General features: G+C 35.8%; 6 protein-coding genes across 6 annotated transcripts; all 6 read left to right on the plus strand.

Moving 5' to 3' along the window:
- Positions 1–109: 109 nt before the first annotated feature.
- On the plus strand, positions 110–1742 carry LOC108851576 (annexin D3). Its single transcript, XM_018625030.2, has 6 exons — positions 110–245; positions 328–473; positions 565–792; positions 871–1083; positions 1229–1321; positions 1422–1742. The coding sequence occupies exons 1-6, from the start codon at positions 170–172 to the stop codon at positions 1623–1625; spliced, it is 960 nt and encodes a 319-aa protein (XP_018480532.2). The 5' UTR covers positions 110–169; the 3' UTR covers positions 1626–1742.
- A 674-nt stretch (positions 1743–2416) lies between these two features.
- Positions 2417–5097, plus strand: LOC108851561 (sodium/pyruvate cotransporter BASS2, chloroplastic). The gene is made up of 13 exons (XM_018625007.2): positions 2417–2641; positions 2758–2863; positions 2987–3098; positions 3208–3249; positions 3333–3446; positions 3518–3580; positions 3675–3802; positions 3892–3973; positions 4084–4135; positions 4227–4324; positions 4402–4560; positions 4675–4764; positions 4852–5097. Exons 1-13 carry the CDS (start codon positions 2536–2538, stop codon positions 4927–4929), a joined length of 1230 nt encoding a protein of 409 aa, XP_018480509.2. The 5' UTR covers positions 2417–2535; the 3' UTR covers positions 4930–5097.
- Positions 5098–5248: 151 nt separating this feature from the next.
- Positions 5249–6958, plus strand: LOC108855616 (uncharacterized). The gene is made up of 3 exons (XM_018629479.2): positions 5249–6019; positions 6109–6292; positions 6384–6958. Exons 1-3 carry the CDS (start codon positions 5609–5611, stop codon positions 6734–6736), a joined length of 948 nt encoding a protein of 315 aa, XP_018484981.2. The 5' UTR covers positions 5249–5608; the 3' UTR covers positions 6737–6958.
- Positions 6959–7991: 1033 nt separating this feature from the next.
- LOC108853353 (uncharacterized) lies at positions 7992–9522 on the plus strand. The gene is made up of 5 exons (XM_018626771.2): positions 7992–8251; positions 8331–8480; positions 8581–8685; positions 8761–8937; positions 9155–9522. Exons 1-5 carry the CDS (start codon positions 8141–8143, stop codon positions 9419–9421), a joined length of 810 nt encoding a protein of 269 aa, XP_018482273.1. The 5' UTR covers positions 7992–8140; the 3' UTR covers positions 9422–9522.
- Positions 9523–9639: 117 nt separating this feature from the next.
- Positions 9640–11806, plus strand: LOC108855615 (protein ELC-like). The gene has a single exon (XM_057007310.1). It carries the CDS (start codon positions 9857–9859, stop codon positions 10850–10852), a length of 996 nt encoding a protein of 331 aa, XP_056863290.1. The 5' UTR covers positions 9640–9856; the 3' UTR covers positions 10853–11806.
- Positions 11807–12305: 499 nt separating this feature from the next.
- LOC108848615 (uncharacterized) lies at positions 12306–16640 on the plus strand (the record flags this gene model as incomplete). The annotated part of the gene is made up of 17 exons (XM_018622016.2): positions 12306–12415; positions 12841–12943; positions 13067–13136; positions 13274–13312; positions 13445–13562; positions 13662–13719; positions 13935–13999; positions 14119–14125; positions 14207–14267; positions 14394–14453; positions 14575–14594; positions 14672–14737; positions 14953–15120; positions 15235–15492; positions 15553–15765; positions 15843–16114; positions 16215–16640. Coding segments are annotated over 17 exons (1824 nt in total), but the record flags the coding sequence as incomplete, so codon positions are not given.
- Between the last annotated feature and the right edge of the window lie 2830 nt (positions 16641–19470).

A 19470-nucleotide genomic window follows, 5' to 3' on the forward strand; every position in this document is an offset into this window, starting at 1 on the left:
TTCTGACAGAATAAACAGAAGCTATCATTACAGTAACGTCTTCGGGGGTATTTACGTCAAATAAGATTCCTTAATTACAACATTACACCTAAGTAAATAACGGATTCAGACGAATCAAGAGAGAGAAAGGAAATTAAAAGAGAGAGAAACAGAGGAACACATCTCTCAAATGGCCACCATTAGAGTACCAGACGAAGTTCCTTCTCCAGCTCAAGATTCCGAAACTCTCAACCAAGCTTTCCGCGGTGCGTAACCATCATTTTCTGCGTTTGCGTTTGCGTTTGCGGTTCTCTCAAAAACAAGATGTTATTGTTCTGTGCTTTGTAGGATGGGGAACAGACGAGAAGGCCATCATACGCGTCTTGGGAAAAAGAAACGAGAGGCAGAGAAAGAGAATCAGAGAGAGTTACAGAGAGATTTACGGCAAAGATCTTATCGATGCTCTCACCTCTGAACTGTCTGGTGATTTCATGGTACTAAAAAAACATTCAAGAACATCAAGACTAGAGAATTGTTTTTTTTTTGTCTTATATACCAATGAAAAACGTGTGATTGTATTCGCAGAAAGCTGTGGTTTTGTGGACTTATGATCCAGCAGAGAGGGACGCGAGGCTTGCTAACAACGTCTTGAATGGGAAGAAGAAAAGCATAGAGAAGCTGAAGATCATCGTGGAGATCTCTTGCACAACTTCTCCTAACCATTTGATTGCTGTGAGGAAAGCTTACTGTTCTCTCTTTGACTCATCTCTTGAAGAACACATTGCTTCCTCTGTTCCTTTCCCTCTTGCAAAGGTACCTTAATTCTTTTTGAGTTTTGGTTGTGTCATGTCATGAGAAGTTCAAATCTGATGTCTTTTTATTGTGTAACAGTTACTGGTGATATTGGCAACTTCTTTTAGATATGACAAAGAAATGGTTGATACGGAAGTAGCTGCTATCGAGGCGGGTATGCTGCGTGAAGCCATGACAAACAAGCAGTTAGATCATGATCATGTACTCTACATATTAGGAACTCGAAGTATCTACCAGCTTAGAGAAACTTTTGTTGCTTACAAGCAGAGTTATGGGAAGACATTAGATAAGGTTAGTTTGGCTTTTATTGATGCTTTTGTAACGCTTTGACCGTCCATGGTTATTAGGTCTCGGGCCGAGTGAGCGGGTGTGGAAGGGTGGAGCGTTACAGTTTTATCTATGGATACTTGATGATGATGTATTGTTATATGGACAGGATGTTGATGGATGTCCAGGAGATGCTGATCTGAGAAGTCTATTACAGATGGTGATCTTGTGCATTGAGTTCCCTGAGAAACACTTTGCAAAGGTATTTTAAAAACACTTGAGGATATGCTAGACAAGAAAGATGTTTATCTAATTCTTTCCTTTTGACCTTTGTGCTGTTCTTTTTTGTTTATGTTTTACAGGTTGTAAGTGATTCCATTGAAGGTTTTGGAACAGATGAAGATTCGTTGACGAGAGCCATTGTGACGCGTGCAGAGATTGATCTGATGAAAGCAAGAGGAGAGTACTTCAACATGTACAATACAAGCATGGATAACGCTATTATTGGTGATGTTTCCGGTGACTACAAGGACTTCCTCCTCACTTTGCTTGGTTCCAACATCTGATCTTTGTTTTTCTTTTAAAATATTCTTGGCTTTGGCTTGTGTTTTGCTGTGACTTGTATCAAAAAACCTCATTTTCGATTTTCCGATTCGAAAAATGTTATAAAAATAATCAAACTACTCTTGGTTCTTGAAATTTTTATGATATGTTGTATATTTTGAGAAAAAAATTAAAACTAAACAAATGTAGTTATATTAAAATACAAGTGAGGGCAGCCACAACCCAAAGCTTTAATAGTATATAGGCATGAGTGTTTGTATATATTTTTTTTTTGGTAAAAGAGTGTTTGTATATATTTTAGTTCTTTCTATTTTCTTTTAGATTTAAACTCATTTTGGATTAGAGTATTTTTATAGTTAGATCAAAATAAATATGAAATTAAATATTTGAAATACTTGTTTAATTTTTAAAATCCGAATTTTTAAGTGAAGTGTTCTTAGATTTTAGTTTTGACTTAAAAAATATTCAAACTGGATCGAAATCCGAAATACCTTTTTTATTAGAATCTGTCCGCCTATTTTAACACTTGGACCATAATATATTTCTGTTCAAGTTTGGTTTGGATATCGGGTTCAGAACTAGTAATGGGCCTCAAAGAAGGAAAACTAAAGCCCAACATTTTGATAAGCAAGAATGATACGTGGACTACACTCTGTGGAAAGGCACTCCGGCGGCGGCCATGCAGGCAATTCCAATTTCACAGTCAACAACATTAATCAAAATGGTAAAACTTTTTTTTTTCTTTTAAAGATATTTTGCAGATTGTGAAAAAGGTGTGGCTCTCATCATCTCCCACCAAATCAGACAAAACACTTTCCTCCTGCTTCTTTGGAGCCATCTTCTTCTTTTTAACTCTTTTTATTTTCTTCTTCAAAGTCTCTCCCTTTCTCTGTGATCCTTAAACCCATTTTCATGGCTGCCTCTATCTCAAGAGTTTTGCCAACAGATAATAGGAGATTAAGTCAATGCAATTCATGGGTTCCTGCAACTCCTACGAGGAGAGCTCAAACTCATTTAGGTACTATCATTCATGGGTCTTTTAACCTCCCTAGTTTTCTAAAAAAAGTCTCCGTTTTTTTTTTTTTTTTTTTTTTTGCTGCTGATGAATCATTTTTTTTGTGTGTGTTGTTTTAGATTCTCTCGAGTTGTTTCCCGTTGCTAAATCTGGAATAAGTTTGAAGGTTCAGAACGGTAGACGACAATTATGCTCTGTCTTTGCTCTTGATTCAGCTTCCTCCAGGTATTTCTTGGGGGACTAGATAAGAGTGATCCATTGATGTAATAATTGGTCTCTAGTTAGAAGTGGGTGACTCATATGTTCAAGTTGGCTTCTTTTTTTACATGTTCATTGTAAACGTTACAGGATCAGCCGAGTTGCTTGCAATGCTGCTGCAGATGCACCTGAAAGCACTCCTAAGAAGCTTAGCCAGTACGAGAAAATTATTGAGCTTTTGACCACTCTTTTTCCACTCTGGGTACATTACTTACCTTACCTTCTACTCTTTTCTTTGATGAACACTATATGCATTTGATATCATCTCCAAAATGGTGTGAATGTGATGGTATCATTTTTTTGGTGTGCAGGTTATTTTGGGAACACTTGTTGGCATCTTCAAACCATCTTTAGTATGCTTCTTATTTTGTTTTATCTACAAGAATTTTTGTGTGTCTTTCTTCTGGCGCTAAATAGATTAAGTCTTTTATGTAAGGTTACATGGTTGGAAACAGACCTCTTCACTCTAGGTCTTGGATTTCTCATGCTCTCCATGGGTTTAACTCTTACCTTTGAAGATTTCAGAAGATGTTTACGTAATCCCTGGACGGTGAGACCCTTATGACCCTTGGTGTTTACTTATTGTTTCTCGTTTTAACATTTTATAGACTCCTCTTGCAGGTTGGTGTTGGTTTTCTTGCACAGTATATGATCAAGCCATTGCTAGGTTTCCTCATTGCAATGGTAAATGTTCTCATCATTGTCTACTCTGTTTTTTTTGTTGTTGATGAATTGTTGAGGAGGAGCCAACTAAGACGAACCCTTTTTTTTATTATAGTCTCTTAAGCTTTCAGCACCTCTTGCAACTGGTCTTATCCTGGTCTCATGCTGCCCTGGAGGACAGGCCTCAAATGTTGCCACCTACATTTCCAAGGGCAACGTAGCACTCTCTGTACTCATGACAACGTAATATACTTCTTCTATTTTCAACTTGTTTTTTTCTTCTTCTTGATATGGTCAGAGGCCTCTCAATAAAATGTTCTCTAATATTCTAGGTGTTCAACCATTGGAGCTATTATAATGACTCCTCTTCTCACCAAGCTTCTTGCTGGCCAGCTTGTTCCCGTTGATGCTGCTGTGAGTTTTTTTTTCTTTGTAACTAGAAATAGAATTGTGTAACAAGATAAGTTGCAGCCTTGCCATGACAAAAGCTTATGAATCCTTTTTTATTTTTATTTTCACATCAGGGACTAGCTCTTAGCACTTTTCAAGTAGTGTTGGTGCCTACTATAGTTGGAGGTTAGTAAGTGTTTCTAGAAAAATGAAATTTGCCTATGATACACCTTAGGGACTAAAGTCTTTTTTTTTTTTTTGATGCACTGTGTTACAGTTCTGGCTAATGAGTTCTTTCCTAAGTTTACTTCCAAGATTATAACAGTGACACCTCTAATAGGAGTCATTCTTACCACTCTTCTCTGTGCTAGCCCTGTAAGTAAAAAAATTCATATAACCAGAAAAAATTGAATTTTTCTTTTTTTTTAGTATCATTGACTCTTGTGAAAAAGATTGGACAAGTTTCAGAGGTTTTGAAAACACAAGGAGGGCAACTTATACTCCCTGTAGCACTCCTACATGCTGCAGCCTTTGCTATTGGCTATTGGATTTCAAAGTTGTCTTTCGGCGAGTCTACTTCCCGCACCATTTCTATAGAATGTGGAATGCAAGTAAGTTAATCTCTTCTACTACACCAGATATGTGTATTGCCGTTTGTTTTGTTAGAATCTTCTTTTCTAAAGAAACTTTTATTGTTTTTTCTTTTTTTTTTTGGCAAACTGCAGAGTTCAGCGCTTGGTTTCTTACTTGCACAAAAGCATTTCACAAATCCTCTAGTGGCTGTTCCTTCTGCAGTCAGTGTTGTCTGTATGGCGGTAAGTTTTCAATAGGGGCATTGTTCTTTTAAACCAATGTGTAGTTTAGTGTCATTGTTGTAAATCATGTTCGGCTGCATTGTGCAGCTCGGAGGGAGTGGTTTAGCCGTGTTCTGGAGAAATCAACCGATCCCGAAAGATGACAAAGATGACTTCAAAGAGTGAATGAATGTGAACAAGGAAAAGTTATTTGTCGTCGATGGGATTGTGTAATGTTTAAGACAAAACAAGTGCCGTGCATGTTGAATTTGTGGTCAAATTTACTATGAGATTAGCAAACCCCTACAACAAAGTTACTACGATCACGGTAATACGGATATACTGTACTAAGAATAGGCGAATATACTTTCGTACAAAGCAAAAAAGTAAGTGCTACAAACACGAAGGGGCCTTTCCGTCATCTTCCTATCAACTTATTCCGGATGGATTCGTTTAACAGACTCCGGCACAAGTGGAGTCAGTTGCGAAGAAACCAACGTCCTTGATCTCGCGACACGTGTTCCTAATCGTCTTCAAAGTTAGTAATTTTAACACGTAGGACAACCACGTGTACACTATATCCTTTGCCCTTTTTAAAACCGAAACACAAAAGCGCTTTATCCTTTTGTCCTCTTTCTTCCTTGTTTCAGATTGTTTTTTTTTGTTTTCAGTTTTTCTTCAAAACTAATGATCATCACAAACAAAAAAAGCAATAAAGCTTTATTAACGTTGTCGCGCCGTCGCGTTATCTCTGAGACTTTATTACCGTATCTAAAGACTTCAAAATAAAGCAAACTTTCTCCCTTTTTTAAAAAAAAATTATATATTCAAAGTTGGCACAAGTTCGAAGCTATTCCCGTCGGCGATGCCTTTTCACACGAAGATCCAACCGATCGATGCATCGGAAGATCTGCCGAAGATGAAGCAGATGCCGAAGTCGCGTTTGAAGCGTCTCTTCGAGCGTCAGTTCAGTATCAAGAACACCACCTCCGAGAGATTATTCACCGTCGGCGAATTTGACGCGCCGCCGCCGCCGCTTTCTAGAGGCAACTCCGGAGATCTCGAACCGAGCTCTGTCTGTTTAGAGAAGATGGTTGTAAACTTCATCGAGGGTAACAACAACAACAACAACAAGAACAAGGAGGAGGAGAAACAGAGGTGTGGTCGTAGCCGTTGTAGTTGCTTTAACGGGAGTGGAACAGAGAGCTCTGACGATGAATCTGAATGGTCTGATGATCTCAAGTGTTCTTCCGGTGAAGCTTGCGTGATGCTCAAGGTATTATGATTCATCAGTTTTCTCTAGGTTTTGCTTAATATAAAGGGCAAAAGCGATTCGGATTCTTTTTTTTTTTTTTTTTTGGGTAGAGTTTGGTTCAATGTACGAGCATCTGTGAGAGGAATCTTATGGCTGATGTGACCAAGATTGTGGAAACAAGTAAGCGTAAAGACCAATCTTGCTTGAAGAGCCTGGTCAGTGTGTTGGTGAGCTTAGGTTACGATGCAGCTATATGCAAATCTCGTTGGGAGAAATCTCCTTCCTATCCTGCTGGTATGATCCATCCATAACAGAGCCATTTCTTTAATTAGCTCTTGAGTAGAGAGGTACTTACCCAATACATTGGCTCTGTGTTTGAAAACAGGGGTATATGAGTATGTGGATGTGATCATCCACGGCGGCGGCGAAAGACTGTTGATTGATATTGATTTCAAGTCTAACTTCGAGATCGCTCGTGCGACAAAGACCTACAAGTCTATCTTGCAAACATTGCCTAGTGTTTTTGTAGGCAAAGCGGATCGGTTGCAGAGGATCCTCCTGCTTCTAGCTAAAGCAGCAAAGCAGAGTTTGAAGAAGAGAGGACTTCATGTGCCGCCGTGGAGGAGACCAGAGTATGTTACATCAAAGTGGCTGTCTGCTTACGTTCGTGGAGAAGACAAGCAGGAAACGGTAGATATGTTGATTGCATCGGTAGGTTCCATAGTCTTTGGTGTTTGAAGATTGTGTGAAGCTTTGTTATATTGACATTTTAAAAAAAAAAAGAGCCTCTGGAGAGGTGTTGTGAGAGATTAGAGTAGTCCCTTATAGTTTTTGATATTTAAGGGTATGAACTGATGAATCACAATGTGTCTCCTCCCCTTATCTTTTTTTTTGGTGTAAGGGAGACTGTGATCAAACTCTGTCTTTGCTTTATGAGATTAATGAATAATTATTTAATAATTGTTACACCTGTTTTTTTTAAGAAGACCTTCAGAATCATTTGATAAGATAAAATGTATTGATTTGCTGATCTAGTATGGGAGGCTCAAGAAGAAGTTTTACTTATAAGAACTGAGAATATCATGAGGATGAATATATCAAGATGTTGATGATTATTTACCATGATGGGAACTAGTGATACTTTAATCTGGGGCTAGGTGTATTTTCTCTTTTTTGCACACAAGAGAGTTGTTGTCTCAAGTCTCAGTAGAGAAAGATGATGAAAGATCTTGTCACAGAGTTGATTCAAAAAAAAAAAAAAGATCTCGTCACAACTAGTAGCCTGGCGTGGAAAATTGTTCTTTTAGATTTTCACAAATGAAAGATGGATAAAGAGGTGTAGAGGAAAAAAGCTGAAATGAGATGATACAAAAGCAAATAAAATTCAAATATGATGGCAAAGGCACAAAGCTGACATGGAAAGAAAAAAAAAAGGAAAGGAATCTAGAGAACCGCATTATCAGAGTTAGAAAACTGGACCACCTAGTTAACAATGTGGTCCATTTCTCCTTGTTCACGATTAGACCATTCTTCCACAAATGTATAATTCCACTAAACAATCCAGAAGAATCAGTATCCCTTGTTCCCTAACCTTGACCCAACATATCTTAAGTCCTTTCATTGTGAAAACAATATAAAGAAGAATTCAAAACCAAGAACATCACAAATAGTAGAACCAGCTCTAGCCTCGAAATCATCATCAGCCACTTATCTCTATCAGTCCTACACTGATCCAGATCAGAAATGACTCATAAGATAGACAGAACAGAAAGTCTGATCCAACTAGTTGGTTGCTTTGTGAGATTAAATATTATTTTAGTAACTAATATAATGTTTTTGAGACACTCAATAGCATTATTTGAGAAGAGAATGAGCTGGCTTCTATTGAGTTGTTGTTACTACATTATTAAAGAAGTAAACCTATAATGTCATGTACTTTAATTTGCATATGTAAATACTTATTTAAGATAACTCCGTTGACGAAATTATTTAGTTCCTTGCCGTGGAGAGCAAGATCCTCGTTTAAATAAATTTAATACTATGTTTGCTCAGATTCTGTGAATATATAAGAACAGAGTACTTGCAAAGTAAAGATACTATCAAAGATTTGTTAGTATTTGCAAACACGACTAGCACGAGGCTATGGATTATACAGGCAAGAAACTGAAGAAACGTAACTTAGAAGCTGAGAAACGACTCAAGAAGGTGGAACAAGATTATCTCCACACAAGCCAAAAGTACACAGAAACAGATGTAAGTTTGTAAGACATGTAATCCCTGAAACAGACCACCCAAAACATTGAAATGCTTTATTTTTTGTGAGTGTGGCCAGTCACAGTTTCAGAGCTTAACCAGTGAGAGAAGGCGTGCGGACAGTCTCTTTTACTCGGCTGCAAAATTCATTGGCTGGTGCAACAATCTAGTAAATAAACTACAAGAGGCTCTTGACAAGATACCTTCAACAGAAGAAACCATTGATCATGTAATGCTATTCCAAACATAAAAAATATCATTAAGAAGTATAACAAAAATTAATCATAATTAACACACACTTTCTCCTTAAACTTTCTTTGAACATCTAGAGCCTACAATTCTCGATGTCCAACAGCTTTGAAAGCTTGGAACAAGAACAATGCCAGAAGCTGGACTGTGAAGCAATACGTGATTTCAGAGACGTTAGCCGCGAGGTACTATAGTACTATTGTTTGCTTACAAGTATCATAAGTGTGGCCTTTTAATATTTTGTCTTTCTATATCATTAGCTCTACTACATTCAAAGAAAAATGCCAAGGAGTGAGAGCAGAAGATCTATACAGAGTCTCTTAAATGAGGTTAAAGAGAAAAACAAGTGTAGAGAAAGAGCTCTGTTAACTTGTACACTGGTTTGTAGCCCTACAAGTTGTGAAAGTTTGAAAAAATCTGTGGAGATGGAAATAAAAGTAAGATCGCTTCTTTCATTTGAGCACTAGTCTAGAGGATGTTATTGTTAGATAGGCTTATAACTTAAAACTAATCGTTTATATATTACTTAATTTCATTAAAACTCCATATGTGGGAGTTTATACTTTTATACACACTTTTTAGAAACTAAAACTCATTAATCTCTACATAATCTCTATAGACCAACCAATGAGACAATGTCTGCAAATTATCTAGGTTCTAAAGAAGCTGATCAGAGAGCTTCAAAAAGACTGGGAAGACAAACTGCAGATTAGGCAATGTGCAAGGAGTCTATATAGCGATTCAAAACGAAAAGTGAAGCATCTAGGGAAGAAAAAGAAACACCTATCTGGACAATGGGACGAAGAAAAAAAGTACATGCTCGACGGTACTAAGAAAAAGAATGAGAGGAGGATAGGTACATATCCTGAGGCTGAATATATCAAGATGGTGAATGATATAACTTGCCATGATTGGATGTAATGTATAATTTCATCTTCATAGTTTCACATGCAACATGTACTCACAAAAGAGTGGTCTCTCAAGTCACAGATCGTACCTTGGTTTGAACAAAATAACTAGTGTCCCTTTAAAACACATAAAAAGGCTTGGCAATCTTCAGCTATATAGTCAACGTCAAGTGATTCTAAAATGTTTATTTCTAGAATTTAATCATAAAAGTTGGACCACGCCAATAAACTAAACACATGACTGATTCAGTGACAAAGATATATAGTCTAAGAAACAAAGGATAAAGACCAAAGTAAATTTCTATGAAACAACACAACAATCGCAGTCCCTTGTTCTCTAAGTTTGACCAACCAACCAAATCTAAGTAATTACATAATATAAAACAATAAAACTGGAGAAATTCAAGAACATAATAAAATAGCAAAGAACCAACCGCCTTTGGCCTCAATGGCATCATCATCATCATCATCTCCACGAAAGTTCATAGAGAAGGCTCTTCTTGCAACTGGTCCCTTTGCTCTGTCGTACACCGATCCAGACCAGAAATGGGTCATAAGAAAGCATCTAACTTCATTCCTCCAAGACTTCCCAAACTTCGACCTCTCTACTGATACTTTCAACCACAACAACGGAACCGCAGTTCAACTCTTTCGTCTCGATGGCTCTCTACGTACTCCTCAACAAAGCACAGCTATACAGTTGACCATTTGGGTTCACGAGAACTACCCGTTGACTCCTCCTCTTGTGTTTGTGATCCCTCCTGACTCGACCGTCCCGGTTCGGACGAACCACCCATTCGTCAACTCTTCTGGTTTCACAAACTCTAACTACATCGAAACATGGGAATACCCACCATGCAACCTACTAGACTTCGTTAGAAACCTCAGGAGAGTTCTTGCCAATGACCACCCGTTTGTACAGACAGACTCAGTCCAGAGTCCGACAAAGACTCGATCGGTTTCAAGACCCGAAGCTCTAGACAGATTAGTCACGAGTCTTCACTACGACGTGTTGGCAATCATGGAGAGATCAGAGGAAGAGATTGAAAGCCTCTGGAGACTACAGAAAGAAATGAAGCAAAGATCAGACTCGGTGAGAACGATCATCAGTGGCCTTGAGACAGAGAGGGAGACACTTAAGGAGAATGTTCTGAAGCTCAAAGACGACACAGATGCTCTGGCGATATGGGTGGAGAGGAACTATCCCAAACTGATGAAAGCAACGTCCAGGGACGTGGGAGATGAAGAGATGTTTGAAATGGAAGAAGAGAAGAAACTGTTGGTGGAGAGCTTGGCGACAGATAAGGCCACTGAAGATGTGTTGTGTACGTTGGAAGAAGGCAGTAGAAGGGGAGAGATGGAGATTGGTTCGTATCTGAAGCATGTTAGAGTCTTGGCTAGAGAACAGTTCTTCTCGAGGCATCATCACCTATTTAAAAATTAAAAAAAAAAAAACAGAGTATTTTGGATTTCATTTTAATCTTCCCCTATTATCCATATATTTTACATAGTGTTCTCAAAATCGGTTTACCCTCCATCTATTCGATAAATCAAACCTAAAATCAGTCTAGGTACTTAAATATTGGTTCAAGTGTCCGCCTAATCACTAGACTCTTATTATAAAACATCTAAAGTATTCCTGACGATTTCTTGAGTATTGATTTTACAGGAACTTCCAGACGTTTATATAGTACATAACATATGGCCCCGGTGCATTGTTTGGCTCGTAACTAAGTTATGTTACAAAAAAAAAAAATACTAATGTGTTCACTGGTAACTAATGCTGTCAAAACATGGATAGATCTTCTTCCATATTCATATATAAGTAATTAATTTTCCGTTACATTTAATAGTATCGTTTTGTATTTCCAAGAATAATCTATTATACACTATTTTGATGATGTTAGCATTTCATAGTTATTGAAATATGGAATTTCTGATTGTCAATGTAACTGGTGGTGGTGACTTTTAGTTGCCTCACAAAAGAGAAAGCACCCACGACTTGGTGAAGAAGCAATTGCATAAGATTCCAACACGGGTGTATACAAAAACAGAGGTTACAAGAGAAGATCTTACATGTTGCTGATCACAGTCGCAGGTTTCATGTTTGGACAGCATTGAAGATGTAAAGAACAAGCATAAACTTTGTGGTCAAAGTTTCTCAACGAGGGGAGATTTGATACAGGAAAAGAGATGCCACATCATAGGGGTTGTCACGGAGGAAAAGAGATATAAAGGCAGGGAAGTCAAAGATTAGAGGAATGAAGAAAATTGTAAACAGTTTGTTAGAACTTTTTTTTTCTCTTTCTCTGTGTGTGGTTACTATGATTTTGCTGTGGAACTTTCATGGAAAATCCCTCATTGTTGTTCTGTAGCTGTTTCTTATGCTAAGCTCTTCACACGTTGAGAGTTGATTGGGTGTTTTACGAACATCAAATCAAGTTTACTATTCATCGTCTTCTTCATACGGTTTTACCGTATCAAAAAGCTATTCTAGAGATTTATTATCATAGTTAACATCAACTTGCTATAAACATTGTGCTAGTTTTAATTCGAGTTGATATCATAGTTAACACTTAACAGTGATACAAAATTAATGGACTTTTTACAGTAGCGTATTAAATATTATTAAGCTACGTAAGCATGCTTACGAAAGGACGAATCTAGCCTCCGGATCGAAGTCAGCACAAGTTGGACATAAGAGGGTAAAACCGTAAACTACTAGGTATATAAACCATATCTAAAAGTATTAATCTAGCAACCTTTTTTTCCCTCCTGTCTCTGCTGCGGCGAGTGCACGGTTCTTAACGTACACCCCCCTCCAAGTTTCCTCCTTTCTGTCTCCGAGATCCCTTCTCCTACGAGTTTGAATTGAAACGGCAATTGGGTTTAAATAACGGGTCGTGTTCTTTATTCGGGTCAAAATTATGGATCGGGCGTTTGTCTTCTTATTGTCTCTCTGCCTATTGTTGCAAACGTCTCTCTCGATCGAGAATTTTCACCAGGCGTAAGTGTAATCTCCTCTCTCAGATTTGTATATTGGTTAAAGTCTTTGGTTTTCTAGATTTTCGGACCGCTGTCTTGTAGTTTTGGTAAATTGGAAAAGACAAAATGCATTGTTCTTTGGTCGGAATGAATGTTAGCCTTTTGGATCTGAAGTATGGTTTTGTTTTCATTGCAATCTTATGGAAATAAATGTTTTTTTTTTTTTTGTGTCCTCTTGATATTGTATTTAATTTTCTTTTCTTTTTTTTCTTTTCCATTGCTACTAGTAGTATTATTAGGTCTGTTATGGCCACTTTATTGCTGCAAGACATTGTTATTCTCTGTGTAGACTAGTAGCAGTTCATTGTCAGCAAATTCTAGCTACTGTGAAAATTCATTGATGTAGTAGCAAAAATATGTTTTTTTTTTCCTTGTTGCTTAACGCAGGTTTCCTATAGTGGAGCCTGATCCGAATCATACAAAGCTTCGGCTTAGTAGAGAAGGTTTGGAAGCGATTAGTAGAATCACTACTCCTATTGCTGCTGTTGCGGTATGTATGTCAAAAGTGTGATGTTTGACTCTGCTGCTTATCTACTATTAACTTTTTGGTGTCTTCCTTATTATTATTTATTATCTGAACCTGATCTGTTTTTTTTTTTTTTTTTAACATTAGGTAATTGGTCCATACCGTTCTGGAAAATCTTTTCTACTCAATCAGCTTCTTTCCCTTTCTTGTTATGAAGGTGCCTCTTACCTCAAACACTTTTCGTTTTCTTATATTATGTAATATCCGGAGATGGTGTATATAACTTTTTTAAATGCTGAACATTCGTTTTTTTTTTTTTGCCTAGTTAACTTACATTGCTTTCAAATACATTAGGTTTTGGTGTTGGACACATGCGTGATACCAAAACAAAAGGTATTTCACCAATGTACTTAAGTACAATATCATCCTCTAATTGAATATGAATGCTTTACTTGCTGTTGAAAGGTTTTGAACTCTTTTTTTTTTTTTTTTGGTGGTGGGATCCACTTAATTGTTTGTAAACAGGTATCTGGGTGTGGGGAACACCACTAGAGCTAGAGATTGACGGAGTTAAAACTTCCATTATTTACCTCGACACTGAAGGATTTGAAAGTGTTGGAAAGTCTAATGTTTATGACGACCGGTGCCCATACATTTGAAAAAAAAAAAATAAATAGACGTTTTGTTTGATGAAGCTCTGAATATTTAATCAATTTTTTTTTTTTTTAATGCTGGTTTTCAGAATATTTGCTCTGGCAACAGTTATGAGCTCTGTGCTTATCTATAATCTGCCTGAAACCGTAAGTTGTCCTGCCTCTGTCTTTGTTCAGATTGCTTATGATTCTAGAAAGATTTCACGTAATGGTTTATACTTGAATTACCATGCCACAAGTAAAACTATAGGACTAGGTAGCAATATCATTTGATTTCTGAAAGTTTACAAATAAGGATGTGTAACATGTATAAAGTAAACTAGTGTTTTATACAAGTTCATCCGCATTTATTTCATACGCAGATCCGCGAAGCTGATATTTCTCGGCTCTCCTTTGCTGTTGAGTTAGCAGAAGAATTTTATGGAAGGTTTGTTTGATAGTACTCAGCACTTGCTCTTTTTTTTTGTTTTGTTAATAATATGCCTTTATTTATGGATACTGACTAGCTTTCTATTTTGCATTGGCTCATGCCACTCGATTGATTAGAGTAAAGGTACTTTCCTTAACGTTGCTTCTGTTACTCTTGACCAATGTAATCTTCAAAACTCTGTTTCTAATCAGTGTATCATTGTAGGGACAAGACGTAGCTTTTGAACCGTCAAAGCTTCTGTGGCTTATCCAGCGTGATTTTCTGCGTAAGAAAAAAAAAAAAAAACATGCATAGTAGTGCGCTTAAACTCAATGTTTTTGTTCTGGTCCTGTAAACTAAAGGTTAAGTGTGCTTGTCAATGATTAAAACACTGTGTTCCAACTTAATGCAGAAGGTAAATCGGTGAAAGAAATGGTGGATGAAGCTCTCAAACACGTCCCTAATGAAGATGGTTAGAGTTCCTTTTCCATTCTTGTAACAAGGATGTACCCTAGAACCATTTCTTCTCAGGAAACTGCCCTTGTTAATTTAATTGATTGGTTTTTTTTTTTTTTGTTTTGTTATGTTTTCAGGTAACAAAAATATTGATCAGGTATGTTCTTCTTTATTTCTGCATCTTTACCAGTTAGTAATCATCATTACTATCTCAGAAGTCGGAACCTTTTACAGGTTAACCGGATCCGGGATTCCTTGGCTATTATGGGTGACAACAGCACTGCCTTTAGCTTGCCACAGGTTAGGAAAGATATAGCATGGAACCTTTCAATCAAAATGGCTGTTTTTGTGCATGAAAGTATTGTGGTTATCTTTAAAAAGTGTGTGCTAAACACTTTTTTTTTTGTTACTTGCTACCTTTAAGGGCCATTCTCAAAGTTACTCTTTCCAGTGCTTATAAGTAGAATAGTTTTCCCACAATGATGAAAAGATTTGTTGCTTCTTTTATTATTTAGCCCCATCTCATGCGGACGAAGCTGTGTGATCTGAGGGATGAGGAACTGGACCCTACCTATGTTGCAAGGCGTGACCAATTGAAAAAGCTCGTTGCTAGTATCCTCCGCCCAAAGATAGTGCAGGGGAAAGCACTAAACGGAAAGGAGTTTATATCTTTCCTGGAACAGGTGTGTGTGTGTGTGTGTGTGTCTTTGAGAAATCACACTTGTTACACATAGCTGGTTATTTGTTGAATCTATTCCAGTTTTTTTTTTTTTTTTTAATTTCTCTAATTGTTGCAGATACTGGATGCGCTAAATAAAGGAGAGATTCCATCTACAGGATCACTAGTTGAGATATTCAATAAAGATATAGTTGAGAGATGTGTGAAGCTGTACAATGAGAGGATGGTGAAACTGCGGCTACCTATGTCTGAAGAGTATCTCCAAAGTGAACATGAAACAGCACATAACGAAGCTATTAAATCATTTGACGCTCAGCATTTTGGAAGACAGCATGCAAAGAAATCTGTGGATCAGTTGGATGATCAAATGCAAGAGGTATGATGAATGATGATGATGATTCCAATATTGCTAAAAATCTCACCCCACCCCCTGCAGGTATATAAGAACTTTGTTCTTGCAAATGAGTACCAATCGTCAAAGCTCTGCGAAGCGCTATACACAAAGTGTGAAGACGACATGGACCGCTTACAAGCTCTCCGGCTCCCTTCCATGGCGAAATTCAACGCAGGGTTCGTGTACTGCAACCAGAGTTTTGAACAACAATGTGTCGGTCCATCGAAACAAAACTATGAGCAGAGGTTAACCAAGGTAACAATATGCAAACACACACCGAAAGAACAAGGATGGGAGAATTTTTTTACATTTGAACGGGTTTTTGTGTGCAGATGATGGGGAAGGCACGGTCATTGTTCATCAAAGAATACAATAACAGGCTGTTCAACTGGCTGGTTGCCTTCTCTCTGGTAATGGTAGTGGTGGGACGGTTCATTATAAAATTCATTTTGTTGGAAATGGCGGCATGGATACTCTTCATATTCTTGGAGACGTACACAAGGATGTTCTGGACAGCTGAATCTCTTTTCTACAACCCGGTCTGGCATTTCATCGTCGGGACTTGGGAGACTCTTGTGTATAGTCCCGTTCTCGACTTGGACAGGTAACAAATAAGTCCTGACAAAACTTCTCTCAGTCTCTCTGCTTGTCTTTATTCTTTTTTTTTTTTTTGGGGGGGGGGGGGGGGTGGTGGTGGTGAATAGATGGGCGATTCCTATAGTCTGTATAATTGCATTGTGTGTGTTATATTGGCGGTGTTATGGAAAGAGGAAACACGGTTCTAGTTGGCTTCTTCCGATGTACAACAAGAATGGTCGGAGCAGGGAACGGTCAGAGTAAAAACACATTGCTCCTCCTTCCTTCCCCTTATAACTTATACATAGCATCTTCTCGGGCATGCTCGTTGCTTTTGTCATCCGAAGCTCTCTGCCCGTTACAACCAATTTTTGGGACGCAGAAGAAGAATTTCAGTTAAGAAGTGAAGAAAGAATAGAGATATGATGATTTGATTGATCCATGTTGGTTTTGCTTTGATGCCTATATACACTGCACTCTGTACCATTTACATACAGTTACATTCATCATGTTTTAACTTTTATATATAGAGTTCTAGGATGCGTAAGAGATTATTTGGGCTGCAGTTGTTTGAAATGGTTTGGTTACACATGATTGGTTGAATATTTATTCTGAGGTGGCTTATAAATTAGGTTTCACTTTTTTTTATAGTATATAGATTTTACAAATTGTGAGGGTAGATAAAATGTTCATCTATTTCTTTGATACCAACATAATGATCTACTAGATCATGACCCGCTTGACCGAGCGGGAGTAAATTTTTTTTTTATCTTTGTTTTTATTAAATGTTATATATGATCGCAATGTGTATTAATATAAAATTTTGATAAATAACAATGTGTACTAATGTATTTAAATAAGCAATGTGTGTTAATTACTAAATTTGATTTTTAAATTTTATGATAACGTAAAGTAATTTTTTCTATATTATTTTAAATATATAGTGCTATATATTTTGTATTTTCAACATTTATCATATAAAACTTACATTGGGATATTATTTATATGAAAATATGTATAACATAATATATTTATATATTATATAAACATATGCACACCCGCACGGGTTTTATTTTTAAAATGTATTCTATATTATTTAGTTTTATGTAGTATCGAGTTTGTATATTCAATTTTGTGTTTAAAGAACAATATCAAAACTGTCTTTCGTATGTAAAAATAATATTTTGCAATCGCGAGTTGTGTCTTTTTATTGTAACACAAAATTTTATATAAAACTTATGTTTTTTTGTACATTACGAAATTTAATTTTTTTAAATAATTATTACGTAATTTCAAAATGAATTTGATCTCTGAGGTCTAATATATTTTGTGTGTAATGGTTCAAAGCATTTTTGATATATATTATATTTCAGTTTGGTTTGTTTTTAGTATTACTGTATAAATATAATACTATATATATTACTATATTCTATACAATATATGAAGCTATGTGTTATTTGTTTTAGAAAGTAGATTAGGTCCAACATAGTTATAAGAATAGTCATATCTTTATTTATGTGTTTATGACTTATCTACCTAATGTTATTCGTACTAATAAAATTAATATGGCCAATGAAAGTATACTGATCAATTTAAAATGAATTGTATAGGGTAATTATAGAACGATTAATATTTTTAGTATTCTTAGTATATATCTTATTTAAATCGACATGTAATAAATGTAAAAATCATATATGGAATATAGACAAAATGAAGAATTGTATTTAAGGAAATACATCAATGCAAAGTTCGAGTATTGTACGTATTATATATAAAGAATAAGACATTTAATTTAAATATATGAAGTCCATCTTTAAAAATCTACCTAGAATAAGTTGTAATGTTCCTGTTTTAATAAGATAGATATTATTAAAAACTGAAGCACCTTTTGATACTGTTTGGACACAAGGATAGCAGACTTACAAAAAAAGTTTACTGTTGTTTGGAGATAAGGTTAGCTGGGGAAAACGTTTTCTTTGTTGTTTTCATTAATGTCCTTTACGTAATTTCATTATCACACAACTTAAACCAAAATCGAAATCAATAACATGCACATTATCGGTTAACTTACCCCACATTTATCTTAACCAACTGGTTCAGTTAACCAAACTATTAAAGCATCAAATATTCGTTAGAATATCTTAATAATATAGAAATTTTGAATTAATTGGTAGACAGAATATGCTAGATTCTCGGTTTCAATCTAAAAATATATGATTACCTTAATTTTCTCAACTAAACTTTCATCCCATTTTTTTTTTGTACAAGCTATATATTTCCAAATCTCTTATATTGCTTCCTTATCTCCTTAAAAGACATATGCCTCCATAATTAGTTACCTAAATCATCCCAAACAAATATAACAATATATTGATGATTTCGTAAGAGAAAAAAGAATATACCCATATCAACCATACAATCAAGAAATATCTTAATGGTCAGATTTTCCTTTTGATATTTAACGTGCTCACCAATTTTTCTAGCCATAGATATCCCTCTACCACTCAATTTCTTTATTCTCAACCCATCACAAAAAAATCACAAGAAGAAAAATGTCTTACTAACGCGAGTGGTAACCTGCTTAAGGATGTCAAGCCTTACAAAACCGGGTGGAGAATACGTGTGAAGATACTTCATCGGTGGAAACAAAAATATGAAGTAAAAATAAAAAAATCACTATTCCGTTAAAGTAATAAATGTATTCGAAAAAATCCAAAAATCAATGCATTAAAAGTCAATACATATGTTCCAAGTGCAAGGGAGTCCTTAAATATACGTCATATCATAGTCATTATCTTAGAGCTACTATTCTGCAGGTCTTCAATTTTTAATGGTTGTCATGAACGAAAGATATCCAAGAGCATCCTTAATGGGATAAGTGAGAAGATATATTTTAGGTGTAAAAATTAATAAAATAATATAAAAAAGTGAAGTTTAGTAATAATTAGTAGTAAGATAAGTGAGAAGATATAGAACTTGTATCTTAGTAATTATATAATTTAATAATGTTAAAACATATAATAATTTTTAAAACATTAAAAATAATTTTTAAATTGAAAACATAAAAGAGTAATACTAAATTTTATTTGAAAATAAAAAGATACCCAATATACAATCTATCTTATTAAAGGTGAAGTACAAATTCGGTGCGTTTGGATACTTGGATAAGATTAATAAAAAAATTTGGTGTGTTTAGTTATAGCTATAAAAAATGGAGTGTTTGGAAACTTGAATAGTAGTATCTATTAATTGTGTTTCCATATTTCACTTAGTTTAACAATTTAATTAATTATATTACCTTAATAATAAATTACATCATTAATTATATTACCATAATAATAATAGTGCATATTTTTATTTATTAGTTAATCAATATTAACTTTG

This window comes from Raphanus sativus, chromosome 4 (genome assembly GCF_000801105.2).
Source record: "Raphanus sativus cultivar WK10039 chromosome 4, ASM80110v3, whole genome shotgun sequence".
Classification (NCBI taxonomy): domain Eukaryota; kingdom Viridiplantae; phylum Streptophyta; class Magnoliopsida; order Brassicales; family Brassicaceae; genus Raphanus; species Raphanus sativus.

What these genes read in the sequence shown, in the direction of transcription:
- LOC108851576 (XM_018625030.2), top strand. Translation starts at nt 170, where the DNA reads ATGGCCACCATTAGAGTACCAGACGAAGTTCCTTCTCCAGCTCAAGAT. An exon ending in TCTCAACCAAGCTTTCCGCG is followed by an intron (nt 246 to 327) that starts GTGCGTAACCAT and finishes TGTGCTTTGTAG; the next exon opens with GATGGGGAACAGACGAGAAG. An exon ending in AACTGTCTGGTGATTTCATG is followed by an intron (nt 474 to 564) that starts GTACTAAAAAAA and finishes TTGTATTCGCAG; the next exon opens with AAAGCTGTGGTTTTGTGGAC.
- LOC108851561 (XM_018625007.2), top strand. Translation starts at nt 2,536, where the DNA reads ATGGCTGCCTCTATCTCAAGAGTTTTGCCAACAGATAATAGGAGATTA. An exon ending in CCACTCTTTTTCCACTCTGG is followed by an intron (nt 3,099 to 3,207) that starts GTACATTACTTA and finishes TTTGGTGTGCAG; the next exon opens with GTTATTTTGGGAACACTTGT. An exon ending in TCAGTGTTGTCTGTATGGCG is followed by an intron (nt 4,765 to 4,851) that starts GTAAGTTTTCAA and finishes TGCATTGTGCAG; the next exon opens with CTCGGAGGGAGTGGTTTAGC.
- LOC108855616 (XM_018629479.2), top strand. Translation starts at nt 5,609, where the DNA reads ATGCCTTTTCACACGAAGATCCAACCGATCGATGCATCGGAAGATCTG. An exon ending in AAGCTTGCGTGATGCTCAAG is followed by an intron (nt 6,020 to 6,108) that starts GTATTATGATTC and finishes TTTTTTGGGTAG; the next exon opens with AGTTTGGTTCAATGTACGAG. An exon ending in ATCTCCTTCCTATCCTGCTG is followed by an intron (nt 6,293 to 6,383) that starts GTATGATCCATC and finishes GTTTGAAAACAG; the next exon opens with GGGTATATGAGTATGTGGAT.
- LOC108853353 (XM_018626771.2), top strand. Translation starts at nt 8,141, where the DNA reads ATGGATTATACAGGCAAGAAACTGAAGAAACGTAACTTAGAAGCTGAG. An exon ending in CAGAAGAAACCATTGATCAT is followed by an intron (nt 8,481 to 8,580) that starts GTAATGCTATTC and finishes TTGAACATCTAG; the next exon opens with AGCCTACAATTCTCGATGTC. An exon ending in TCAGAGACGTTAGCCGCGAG is followed by an intron (nt 8,686 to 8,760) that starts GTACTATAGTAC and finishes CTATATCATTAG; the next exon opens with CTCTACTACATTCAAAGAAA.
- LOC108855615 (XM_057007310.1), top strand. Translation starts at nt 9,857, where the DNA reads ATGGCATCATCATCATCATCATCTCCACGAAAGTTCATAGAGAAGGCT.